Raw genomic sequence first — 12,416 nt, 5'->3', positions numbered from 1 at the left:
CTAATAACTCAATTAAGCTGAAGTTACTTTCCATGGACTCTAGAGAATCCATATACTCTAATTTGTTATAAAGGGCAGCTGTTGCTACCATTGGAAATGACTGTATTAAAAATGTTAAAGCCGGATGCGTGCTGGTGCATGCTTAAAATCCCAGCAGCTTGGGAGGCTAAGGCAGGAGGATCAAGAGTTCAAAGCCAGCCTCAGCAAAAGTGACTCAGTGAGACCCTGACTCTAAATACAAAATGGGGCTGGGGATGTGGCTTAGTGGTTGAGTGCCCCTGAGTTCAATCCTTGTTACCCGCCCCCCCCCCCCCCAAATAAAGTTGTCTAATTTTCACCAAATGGGTTGAAAAATAGTTGTAAGACTGTTTTGTTTTGTTCTGAAAACATTAACTTGGTAACTGGTTTCATTATTTATTCAAACGCATTCCAAATATCTAAAATGAAAATTTCAGAAACCATTAACTTGGTAACTTGGCAACTTTTACCTCTAGAAATAACTTTTTTCTTAAATCCTTAAAATATTAAAGCCAAACTGAGAATTTTATTTTCAAATAGAAGTGATCAAATGCTTTGGGGAGAGTAAATCATGAGATGCTAGAATGATTTTTCCCTGTTTTATACAGACTTACGAAATCACTATCACTGTCCTAATCTATTGTTCATTAGTCTTATTAAATATTTAACACTCTCAACATTCAATGTTTCCTCAAATGTTAAAACTTAGTGTTGGTCAGTCAGTAAGACATCTCAGTGACCTCCCTTATACAGACCAGTTAATTATACCCCTAAAAAGTATTCTGCCAAATAGTAGTCAAATATGTTAATAGAAAAACTGAAGAGGAATTGTAATTACTTTTAAAGGCTCATTAGCAGCATCAGGGTTGAAGATGGACCATTATCTGTTCTCTGACCCCTGTCCAGTAAGCATTGTTTTGGTCAATAATATATTTCCCACTGTCTTTTGTCTAGCTTATCAGTTGCTTTTCTGTGGTGTATATCTTGATATTTTGCTAAAGATTTCAATTTCCATGGATTTCCCCCCTTTATCTTACATATTACATACTCTTTGTTGAAAATAAAACCTGAGTGAAATATATTACCTTAGTTTTGTAGAGTACCAGTGTCTCACTTAGATACTTTATTTCAGTATAGGCACAGAATTACCTTATATGTAATAATTACTAAACTTTCTTTAATATGGATTTCTGGTTTTTTGTGATGGAGCTTTGAAAGTGACTTTAGATTTGTTGAAAACAAGTGTTGTACTTCATGGCATGTTGATATTTCGGTAATGTAAATACTGGCTATCAACTTGGATAGAATTAATATGAAAGGTTGAGTAATAAGAACAAATGGTATTTGCTAGTACACTGTCTAAAGATCTGATGTAGGGGAAATTATTGAAACAGTCCTAGAATCTTCACTGATTACTTATTTAAGAATGTTCAATTCTGAGAATGCTATTGGAAACAATCACATTGCCAGCATTTTTCCGAGGGATTAACAGAATTAGTATTGGGACAGCACTAACTAGCATGCCAAGAACTCTTCTCAGATAACATTTATGTAATCAACTAGTTAATTTTTAGGAAAATGTTTGGAATGAGGTACTAGCTTTACATTCTTAATGTCATTGAGAATAATATAAACATTTTACTTTAAAGGCTACATTACTATAAAAATGGAATTCATTCAGACGTGGTCTAAAATTTACTTGAGTTATTAAACTTTATCATATTTTTTGATACATTTCTTCTAGTATATGCATTATGACATTGTATTCAAGTGCCTAAGTTATCAGTACAGGAAGAAAATGTCCTTTATTTTGTATTTCCACAAGCCATATAAAATGTTTTAAGAACAAAGATTGTGAGAAGTAAATAGCATGAGCAAATATCTGGACTAAGGCAAGAAACAATGTAGCTGTACTAGCAGATGACTCCTAGGTCACTTAAGTGTTTAAGAACAGTGAAATTAGATTCCCTCTTGACCTTGTCACCAATTCCTTTACTGTTGTAATAGTACGCATGGGCATGTTAAGTACTTGGTGGTGGGAGGCTTAGCCCTGCCTTCTGCAGGCAGAGAACTGGTTAAGAACGGACTGCCCCAGTCATGTTTTCTCATGTGGAAGCAAGAAAGGGAAAAGGGAAAAGAAAGGTGGTGGGTGCTGGGGCAGGAATCTCATGAAAATGAAAAGAATAGTAGAATAGAAGAAAGTGACTGGAAGAGGGAAGGGAAGGGAAGGGAAATACTGGGGAATGATACTGACCAAATTGTATTGTTATATTGTATGCATGTATGAACACATAACAACAAATTCCACCATTATGTACAACTATAATGCAGTGATATTTGTGTGTGTGTTGATAACCATGTCTGGCCACATGGTTCTTTTTAGGCTGGATTGCCATTCAACTAAATAGAAATGTATAGTAGTTACCCATTCTGGTGTTGTTTTCCATGGTTTCAGTATTTAATTCAAATGTATTCCAAAAATCTTAAATGGGAAATTTCAGAAACCGTAAGTTTTAAGTAACTTTTATTATAGTAAAATGTATTTTACTAATTGTTAATCTTACTGTGTTTATAAGTTAAATGTTATTATAAGTATATACAGGAAAAAATAACATATATAGGGTTTGGCACTATTTGTTGTTTCAGGCATCCACTGAGACTGGGGGTCTTGGAACACATCCCCATCAAGGAAATCTAAATCAAAACCAAAGTGAGATGCCACTTCATAGTAAGATACTTACAATCAAAAAGAGAATAACAACTCTGGTTCAACAATTGTAATCTTATACTGCTATATACCCAACAATTGGGCAAGAGATACGTGTACAAAAAACACTGCTTACAATGGCAAAAATAATACAAAAGTGTTCTGGTTAAATTATTATGGCATATACAACTTGAAAAATAGTTATTGTCTGTTGACATGGGAAGATAATATACAATGCAGATGATCCTATATGTACTTAAATAGGCGTATGTTTTTATTTATGGATATTCAAAGAAATGGTCTGGACAGATAAACACTAGCTATTAAAATGGGTTTAGGGAGTTCAGGTATGGCAAATACAAGTTTTTACATTGCTGTATTGTGATTTCCACTTTAAAAATGAGCATATTTTTCTTTTTATTTGGCAGTACTGGGGGTTAGTTTCAGGGACGTTTTTACCACTGAGCTACATCCCCATCCTTTTTTATTTTGAGATAGGATCTTGCTAAATTGTCCAGGCTGCCCTTGAACTTGTGATCCTTCTGCCTTAGCCTCCTTAGTAGTTGGGATTACAGGTAAGTACCACTGCAACTACAAGAGCATGCATTATTTTTATAATAAGATATTAATAATAAAATGTATTAATAAGAATGAGGATGTAGAGAAATTAGAACCTATGTGTATTGCTGGTGGGAATGTAAAATAGTACTTTAGTTAATAGTATTAATTTTGGTAGTATTTCGGTAGATCCTCAAAAGGTATAACAGATCCCACATGAACATCTATCTACTAAAAAACATGTACGCAAATATTTGTTGCAGCAAGTAGAAGTAATCTGGAAGGCAAATAGAAGTAATCCAAATGTCTGTCAACTGACGAATGATAAATGTGGTATGCATGAAATGGAATATTCATAAAAATGAGTACTAATATATGCTACAACATGGGCACATCTTAAATGAAAAGAAGCCAATCATAAAAAACTGCATAATAATTTGATTCCAATTATATGAAAGGTACAGAGTAGACATTCATATAGGTAAAGTAGGTAAATGGTTGCCAGGAGCTAGGGAGAATGGGAAGTGACTGCTAGGATTTCTTTTAGGACCTGTGAACTAAATTGACAGGCAGTGAAATCCCTTATAGACAAAAAACATCAATTTAGGATAGAAGAACCAAATCATCATGGAGTTATTTCATTTGGAGAGAAGAAAAAGGACACAATGCAATATGCAAAAAGCCAGACTTTTCTAAGATATGTAATAAAAGGATGTTAAGGGTGATATGCCATTGTTTCTAAATTATTCTACAAGGGAAATAAAGATATTTGATAATTCTTGTAAAAGTGCATATTCATCCAATACAACAACTAAATCCAATTGACTACTGAATCAAGGTAAATATAGAAAGAACACAAATAGGACAAACTAGTAAAAATATAACCCAGGAATACTTCAGCACACTAAGAAAATGTCCATTGGCAACATTTCAGGATGAAATCATTAAGATGAGTTACTGGGCAAAAATGAACTATGTTATGCAAATGTTTTGACAGCATCAACACAAAATGGGCAGATGGAGATGAATTGTTTTTAGGGAAAGTTTTCAAGGAAATTTAAAATTACGATTAAAACCTACACAAATATGGATTTTGACATCCCAGAGTTCGTTGACATAACAATGAATCCACATCAACCAGGGTGAACTGATATGTTTAATACGTCACTGGGATTTCAGGCATGTGCCACTATACCCAACAGAATTTATACATTCTTGTGATCTATTATTCTGTGTACCTAAGATTTAAAAAGGAGCATTGTTAATTGTAAGCCAGTGTTACTAAACAAGTTCATTCTGAGACAAACATTTTAAGATTTAACTTTTTGTTATCCTAGGTTTTTTATTTATTTACAGTTTACGCTTTGGTATTTTTCTAATTTTTGTCTTCTCAAATTTCTTCAAAGAAAGACAGGAAACTGACCTTTCCCACTTGACACAAGCTTGTAAAATGAGCAGGAACTGAATATGGGCCTTCTTGGAAAATAGGAAGTCATGTAAACCATTTGTGAATAATCTAGTTCATGACTGTCAACATTAATTCAACTAAAGTTAAAAAAGAAAAGAGAATCACATACACATTGGTAGAGTGGGGAATGGTGGTGCACGCCTGTAATCCCAGGAGGCTGAGGCAGGAGGATTGTGAATTCAAAGCCAGCCTCAGCAATGGCAAGGCACTAAGCAACTCAGACCCTGTGTCTAAATAAAATACAAAATAGGGCTGGGGATGTGGCTCAGTGGTGGAGTATCCAAGTTCAATCTCCAGTACCTCCTCACACCAAAAAAAAAAAAAGCATTGGTAAGGGCTGGGGATATAACTCAGTTGGTAGAATGCTTGCCTTACATGCACAAGGACCTAGATTCAATACCCAGCACCACACAAACACAAAAGCACTGGTAGAGATATCACTTCAAACCCACTATTTGGTGAGGATGTGGAGAAAATGGGGGACCCTCATACATTACTGAGGGAATGTAAAATTATACAACAAGAAAACAGAATCACATACAGCCCAGCAATCCACTCTTAGGTATATACTCGGAAGAACAGATTCAAACCAAAAAAACTACACAGATGTTTATAGCAGCACTAGTGAAAATAGTCAAAAGACATAAACCATACAAGTAAGTGTCCATTTAGATAAGCGAATGTGGTATATCTACATAGACTGTCATTCAGCCATAAGAAGCGATGAACCCTGAAAATATATGTTAAATGAAAAAGGCCAGATACAGAAGATCATATGGATTACATTTAGATGAAATATCAAAAATAGGTAGATCCCTAGCAGATTAGTAGTTTTCAGTTGCTGGGGGAGGTGAGACTGGGGATTGACTGCTTGTTCCTTTGGAGGTAATGAAAATGCTTTGGAACTAGATGGTTGTACATGTGAATGCATTATACACATTAAAATGGTTAATCCTATGTGAATTTCATTTAAAAAATGCTTTGGTATCATCTCAGAATGTAGCAATATTTCCTTATAAAAAAGGACCAAAAGACTTAACCCATATGAATTAAAGCTCTTAAAATTCTTTCCTTCCCCCAAATGAAATCTAAACAGTATTTCCTTTGAATATTATCCTAGGCAAAATATTAAAAAGTTTCAATACATTTAAATGTTTTTGAATTGATTTTAGAGGAAAGATTTTTCCTAATGAGTTGTTCATTTGGGTCTTATTAAATTAATATGCAGTATCTTTTATTATTATTATATATGGATTTTGGATTTTACTTAAAAGGATTAGTTTATAGGAAACCTTTGCCTATATTTCAGAGCTAAGACGTGAGATCCAAAAATGACTATTTTGACTAGGGAGATCTTCCCACAGTAGAGTTCCTATCTTTTCTCCCTTTTTGTTTGCTCTTCAGACATCTATCCTCCAGTATGAAACACCACATTCAAAAGGAAATTTGGAACAACTGATTTTAGTATTCAAAATTTTAAAACAACACACATTGTTGCCAGAAATGATTTGTTTGCTAATGAATTCTGAACTATCAATGTATATATTTGCTGTAGTGACAACTGTGCAAGAGATCATTTTAATAGAATAACATATCTTAGGCTGGGGTTGTGGCTCAGTGGTAGAGCTCTTGCCTCACACGTGCGAGACTGTGGGTTCGATCCTCAGCACCACATACAAAAATAAACAAGTGAAATAAAGGTGTTGTATCCAACTACAACTAAAAAATAAATATTAAAAAATAGAATAACATATCTTAAAATACTTGTACTCATTTATAGCTATAAAATTTTGAAATGTTAATTCCTGCAGCAAGAACTTAGGACATTATAAAATGTGATGTGCCATAAAAAGTTGTTAAACTTCCCATATTTGTTACAATAAAATATACTGAAAATTCCAATGTAATAGAAAAATTCAATCACAAAGATAGCTTTAAACATTTCTGAATAACACTTTGTCTTATGAATACAGGAAATTTTGGTATGCTACTTACATAATTTTCTTACTGTCATCTACCTTTGGACTCGAGTCATTCTAATGTATCTGTTTATGGGAGATCTGACTAGAGTATATAGCACTTGAAAATAACATTCCATTGTCCTAATATCTTTAAATACCTGTATATAATCTGATTACACTGTTTAGTCAGGAAATACCAACTTTAGGTATTTAGGATATATGGACTATTTAGTAAGTGCTTAAGAGTTTTTCTGACTAGATTTCAATCTAGCTAGGACTTGTATAATATAGAACCTGTGTGTTCTTTTCATGGACATGGGTAATTATATCACATTAGAAAAATTTTTTACATTTTTTTTTTTAACATTTTTCTGAGAAACTTGTTTTCTCTTAAGTTACTATATGGGTCTGTTAACGTGTATTTGGAAGCAGACCAAAACCAAATTTTTAAAAGAAAGAAAAAGTATATAAAAAAATCAGATTCTAGCTTTATTTGTTTATTTATAAACTGCTGTTAAAATGCTCTTGAAAATGGTTTTTAGGAAGGCACAAGTCGGTAGCATCGATTTCCCCCCCGCTACCCCCCAATTTAATAGCTCTTTCTAAATAAGATCACAAGAGACTGCCACCTTGCTGGGCATAGAGGCACATGCCTGTAATCCCAGTGGTTCTGGAGGCTGACGCAAGAGGATTGTGAGTTCAAAGCCAGCCTCAGCTGGCTAAGGTGCTAAGCAACTCAGTCTCTAAATAAAATACAAAATAGGGTTGGGGATGTGGTACAGTGATTGAGTGCCCCGGGGTTCAATCCCCAGTTCAATCTGGTACCTTAATCTTTCCCTTCAAGTACTTCAAATACTTCAAGGTTTAATCTGAAGTGCAGGTAAAATTTCATTCTCAAACTTGCTAAACTAAGAGATAACAATATATCTGATAGCAGATTATCTAAAGAAGACAATTCTTATGGTACTAGATTCAGAGATTAAAGAATTTGAAATGAGCATTTTCATGACTGGAAAATCAGAGCTTTTCTTGAGATGAGTAGGATTTAATACCTAATCTAGAAATTAAATGCAGAAATATGAGTACACTATAGTTATCTTGAACATCAAAAAAGCAACAGCTTAAGCATTACAAATAAGGTATGGTGATAAATTGGTCAGTAAAGCTTAGTTATCACTGTAGGCTGTTTGTAATTTCTAATCTTAAAAGAGTTTGGCCTCCTATTTAAATCTTGTTTTATAATAAATTATATTGTTTACCTATAAAAGTAATAGTTTTTATTTCAGATATACTCAAAAGCCAAACTACTTCTCTATTCCCTATTCATAAAAACTAACAATTTTGAAAATGCTTATGGCATAGAAATGCTGAATGAGTTTATCCAAAGTTTCAAGTCCATATCAGTAGGCATTTTCTCAAAAATAATGTATTGTGCTGATTTTGTTAATATCACCTGGTCAAATACTCTTTTGTCTTTAAGTTTTTTGTAGGCAAGAGTAATTAAATAAAATGGGATCAAATGTTGCTATTTACTTTGAATACTAAATTGTGCTTACGTACTAGAAATTAAAATGAGCTGCTGTATGACTCAGAATATAAATTATGTCCATTTTACCATATATTAACAACAAAAATACTAAAGAGAATGAAGACACTTCGTTAGCTGAAAAACGGAAGTTGGTTACAATGGTGCATGGGAGGCTGGGGAGGCTAAGGCAGGAGCATCCCAAGTTCAAGGCCAGCCTGGGCAACTTAGACCATCTCAAAATAAAAAGGGTTGGGGATGTAGCTCAATGAAAAAGCACTTGCCTACTGTGTGAGAGCCTCGGGTTTAAATCCTAGTACTTGGGGGTGGAGAAAAAAACCAGAAGCAATCAACAACAACAACTTTAATTTTTTGTCAACTCTGAAATTGTAATAAACTGCTGACCAAATTGAGGTAGAGGTAGACCCATGTGTCAGAATTTAGGTCTTTCACCTTAACCTGTATGCATTTTTTCATATAATTAAATAAACATGATTCAAACTGAAATGTGTCATGAAAAAAAAGATCATTCAAATGGTACTTAAAATATTCTTAATTAGATTAAAAATCATTTATAAAAATGTACACAATATATGAACTTCCTGTTTCTCCATAAATATATTTGCTTTTCCTCCAAGTGTAGGGGGAAAAAGGGTCTATATGATGCAAACATAAATAGTCTTGGAACATAACTAGTAGGGAATGAATAGAAAGTTTTACCATTGAGTCTATATTTCCTCTTTGAAAGTTACATATTAGCTTTGATTCATATCAAATTTTCTACAAAGTAACTAATTTCCTTTTTATACTTAAATTCCATTAAACAGAAATCTATTTCCATTTTAGATCACACACAAGTGCTATGTGATCAGAAGGATGGGAAACACTAGGTAAGGCCTGGTGGGTGGTAACTTCTTCATGACTAGGTAATGGAATCACCTGTTCAACCTCTAAAGCATGTAAGTCAATGAAAATGTAATCTAGACATCCATGAAAGCCACCAACATAATTTGTGTAAGCTGGTTCACCACAAGCACTTTTCAGTTTGAAGAAATGTGTTAGAGACATGTTGCATCTTTCTTCTTCCCCATTGGAAGCCCAGTCTTCATGATCCTCTGGAATGTTGCCAGTGATGACAAAATGATACATTCCTGTTGATGGTGTACTATTAAAGTCCCCACAAAATATAACCGGTATGCCAGGATACAGATCACATGAGACATGTCTAATGTGAGCCAAAGCTACTGCCATTTGAATGAGACGAATGTACCCACCTATGAATATAAAAAACATTAATGTAAGTACTTTTTAAAGTAGTCTTTAAAAAGCAAAAAAAAACCATTTCATATGGTGACACTCAAAATATATGTGTAAAATAGATTTAGTAACATTAAGTCACCATGTTTAAGTCACAAAAAATAAAATGTACCTTTTGGATGCCAGTAGAGATGGGTATTAGCAACACATATCTTTTTAGAAGACTCCTTTGTAGATTGAAGAACTGAAACCTAAAATAAATGGAAAGTGTCAGGAAGTCAATTGATGTCTGTCAATCTCCTGAAGATTTTTTTTTAACGTTTATTTTTTTTAGTTTTAGGTGGACACTATTTTTATGTGGTGCTCAGGATTAAACCCAGTGCCTCATGCATAGGCGAGCGCTCTACCTCTGAGTCACAACCCCAGCCCCAGATTTTTTTTTAATCTAAGTCTATATGATGGACATTTTATTCCATATCCTTCCCTTGATGAACTGATATCAAGTATGAAAAGTTTCAGAATATATATGAGTAGGATTTAGTGTAATGTATTTTAATAGTCCAACATATAAAGCTAATATGATACATTATAGATGAAAATATTAAAGTTGGAGACGGTGTTTTCTAGTGGTCGGGGCAGGTTTTGGAGTCAGATGGACCTATGTTTGAATATTCAACACAGCAGTATGACATGGAGAAACACACTTCTAAACTAGTTTCATAATGGTAAAAAACTCTATCCTTACCTCATGGAGGACTTCAATGTGTATTCAATTAAATACATTTACAAAAAGGTGCATAAAACACAGGTGCTCCAGAAAACCCCAAAAGGTAGCTAACTCTTTTTACTCTGAACCAAGCCAATGACCTCAAAATTCTGGACAAACACAGTAAACATATTTCTAAAAACAAAGATAGCTTTAAGTAGCAGTTAATACTCCGCCCAGTGATGATTGTTATATGTATATAGTTGAGAATCCTGGCTCCATGTTTGTGTGAATATGGATAAATAAATTTGACCATTTATAAAATGAGCAGAATCACATCTGTAAAATGAGAACACAGGGATTACTGTGAAGATTAAATGCTCCAATGATAAAGACTACTAGTTAATAGTTATGAAGCACATGGTAAAGGTCACCAAGCACTTTAAGTACTTTAAAGTATGTCAGAACAGTGCTTGACAAGTAGTTAAAAAATTAAATATTGCTATTATTCTTGTATTTAACATGTCTCCCCCAGATTATGAGGCACTAAGAAAATCCTTTTTTGTCTTGCTGAAGGCAACCTGCAGCATAGGAGGCACACAAGAGTGCTCAATAAATGCCAAATAAATGAAAATTAAACTTTTAACATTTCAATAAAATTTGGATGATTTCAGTCATAACCTCTGCTGCCCTCCCCCTACACCGCATTCCAGGCCCCTAAAAATGAGAAAGTATGAAAAAAGAGCTACTTCACCTGAAGGACAGAAGATCTCTGGAGCACTCTTTCCTGTGCCAATGGGTACAAAACTAGTTTCTGCAGCAGTTCTTTGTGAAGTGGGTCAGACTCCAGGGCTTCTTGGAAAGAAATGTCATGCTGGCTAAGGAGGTTGAACTTTGACTTCCGGTAAAAAGTGGCCAGGCCTTCGTGCTGCTTGATTCGAAACACGCCCTCCAGCCCGAAAGCCTCCAATGCGGGTACCAAACTGTCCGAAAACACCGCGCGGTCAACCTCCTGCAAACAGATGAGGTCGGCATTGTAGCCTGTGAGTTCCTTCTGGATAAGGTTCTGGCGGTAGTCAAGCTCCAGGGCATAGGGGGCACAGTATGGGTACAGAACAGTCCGTGAGAACTCAGTCTGGGCGTACGTGTCTGCCAAAATGTTGTAGGAGACAGTGCGGATGAGAGCGTCCTCTGTCACTTTCTTGGTGTAGAGATGCCGATGGTCAAAAGTGCAAGTACCAGGCCCGGCCTCCACTGGACACACACTTTCCAATTCCCTGCTCGGCCCGAAACGCTGCCCATTGCCTGGAGTGCAGTGAATTTTCAGCCGCAGTCCGATGTCAGCATTGGACGGGATGTAGACGCGCTCATTCACACCCGTTTCGGTCCAAGTAGAAGACGGCGAAGAGGGAGACAATGAAGAAGGGCCACTACCTTCAGGTTCCGCGGCACCAGGGTTGGCTTCCTTGTACCAGCGGTAGAGAGAGCCAGACGGATCCCCAAATTCAAGGGTGAGCTTGGGGCACACGGGGAAGCCGGCCATGATGTAGCGTGGCAACTGAAGCTCGGTGAAGGCGGGTGGGTTGCGCTCCACCTTGTACTTGACATCGCCAATCTGCAGCACCGCGCCGTCCTGCCAGGCGTCCACGTTGAGCACATCCTCAGCCACTGCTTCCTCTCGGTAGTACAGCTTTACCACGGGCTCGCAGATTGCTGCCGTCTCCGACCCAGACCCTGCACAGGCCGCGCCGCCGCTCGCGTTGGACCGGTTCTTCCGGTTCTTTCTAGCTGCGGCTGCCTTAGCGTGGCCCTTGAGGGCATTGGTAGCGATCCGGCTGAGGGCCCGACCCAGCGGCTCACTCTGGTCGCGCTGCATGTTCTTGTGGCTGCCGTCGGCCAGCGCAAACGACAAGCTCAGCTTGGGCTCCGAGGGAACACAGCGCACTACAGCGCGCTCCATCGCGCCTGCCGCCTTTTCAGGAGCCGCTTCAGTCCGGCTGCGCTGCTCCACGGCCGTCCGGACCCCACGAAGCACGGCGCGGGTGCTTGGGAGCCTCCACATGAACCTGGCAACCCAGAGGCTGACAAGACCAGCAGCCAAGAAGCCGCCCGGTGTCAAGTGAAGACAGAGAAGCTACAGCCGCCGGCTCCGGAACCCATTCAGACCCAGCGACTTCCGGCAGGCTAGGAGAAGGCGAACAAAGCTCGCGCCACGC

General features: G+C 36.8%; 1 protein-coding gene across 1 annotated transcript; it reads right to left on the bottom strand.

Moving 5' to 3' along the window:
• Nucleotides 1-5,334: 5,334 nt before the first annotated feature.
• On the bottom strand, nucleotides 5,335-12,360 carry Pde12 (phosphodiesterase 12). The gene is made up of 3 exons (XM_027921569.3): nucleotides 10,955-12,360; nucleotides 9,667-9,745; nucleotides 5,335-9,511 (listed from the first exon to the last, which is right to left on the bottom strand). Exons 1-3 carry the CDS (start codon nucleotides 12,260-12,262, stop codon nucleotides 9,069-9,071), a joined length of 1,830 nt encoding a protein of 609 aa, XP_027777370.1. The 5' UTR covers nucleotides 12,263-12,360; the 3' UTR covers nucleotides 5,335-9,068.
• Between the last annotated feature and the right edge of the window lie 56 nt (nucleotides 12,361-12,416).

Source organism: Marmota flaviventris, chromosome 1, assembly GCF_047511675.1.
Source record: "Marmota flaviventris isolate mMarFla1 chromosome 1, mMarFla1.hap1, whole genome shotgun sequence".
NCBI classification, from domain to species: Eukaryota; Metazoa; Chordata; class Mammalia; order Rodentia; family Sciuridae; genus Marmota; species Marmota flaviventris.
The sequence above is the reverse complement of the archived record's forward strand: the minus strand, read 5'-3'. Positions and strand labels throughout refer to the sequence as shown.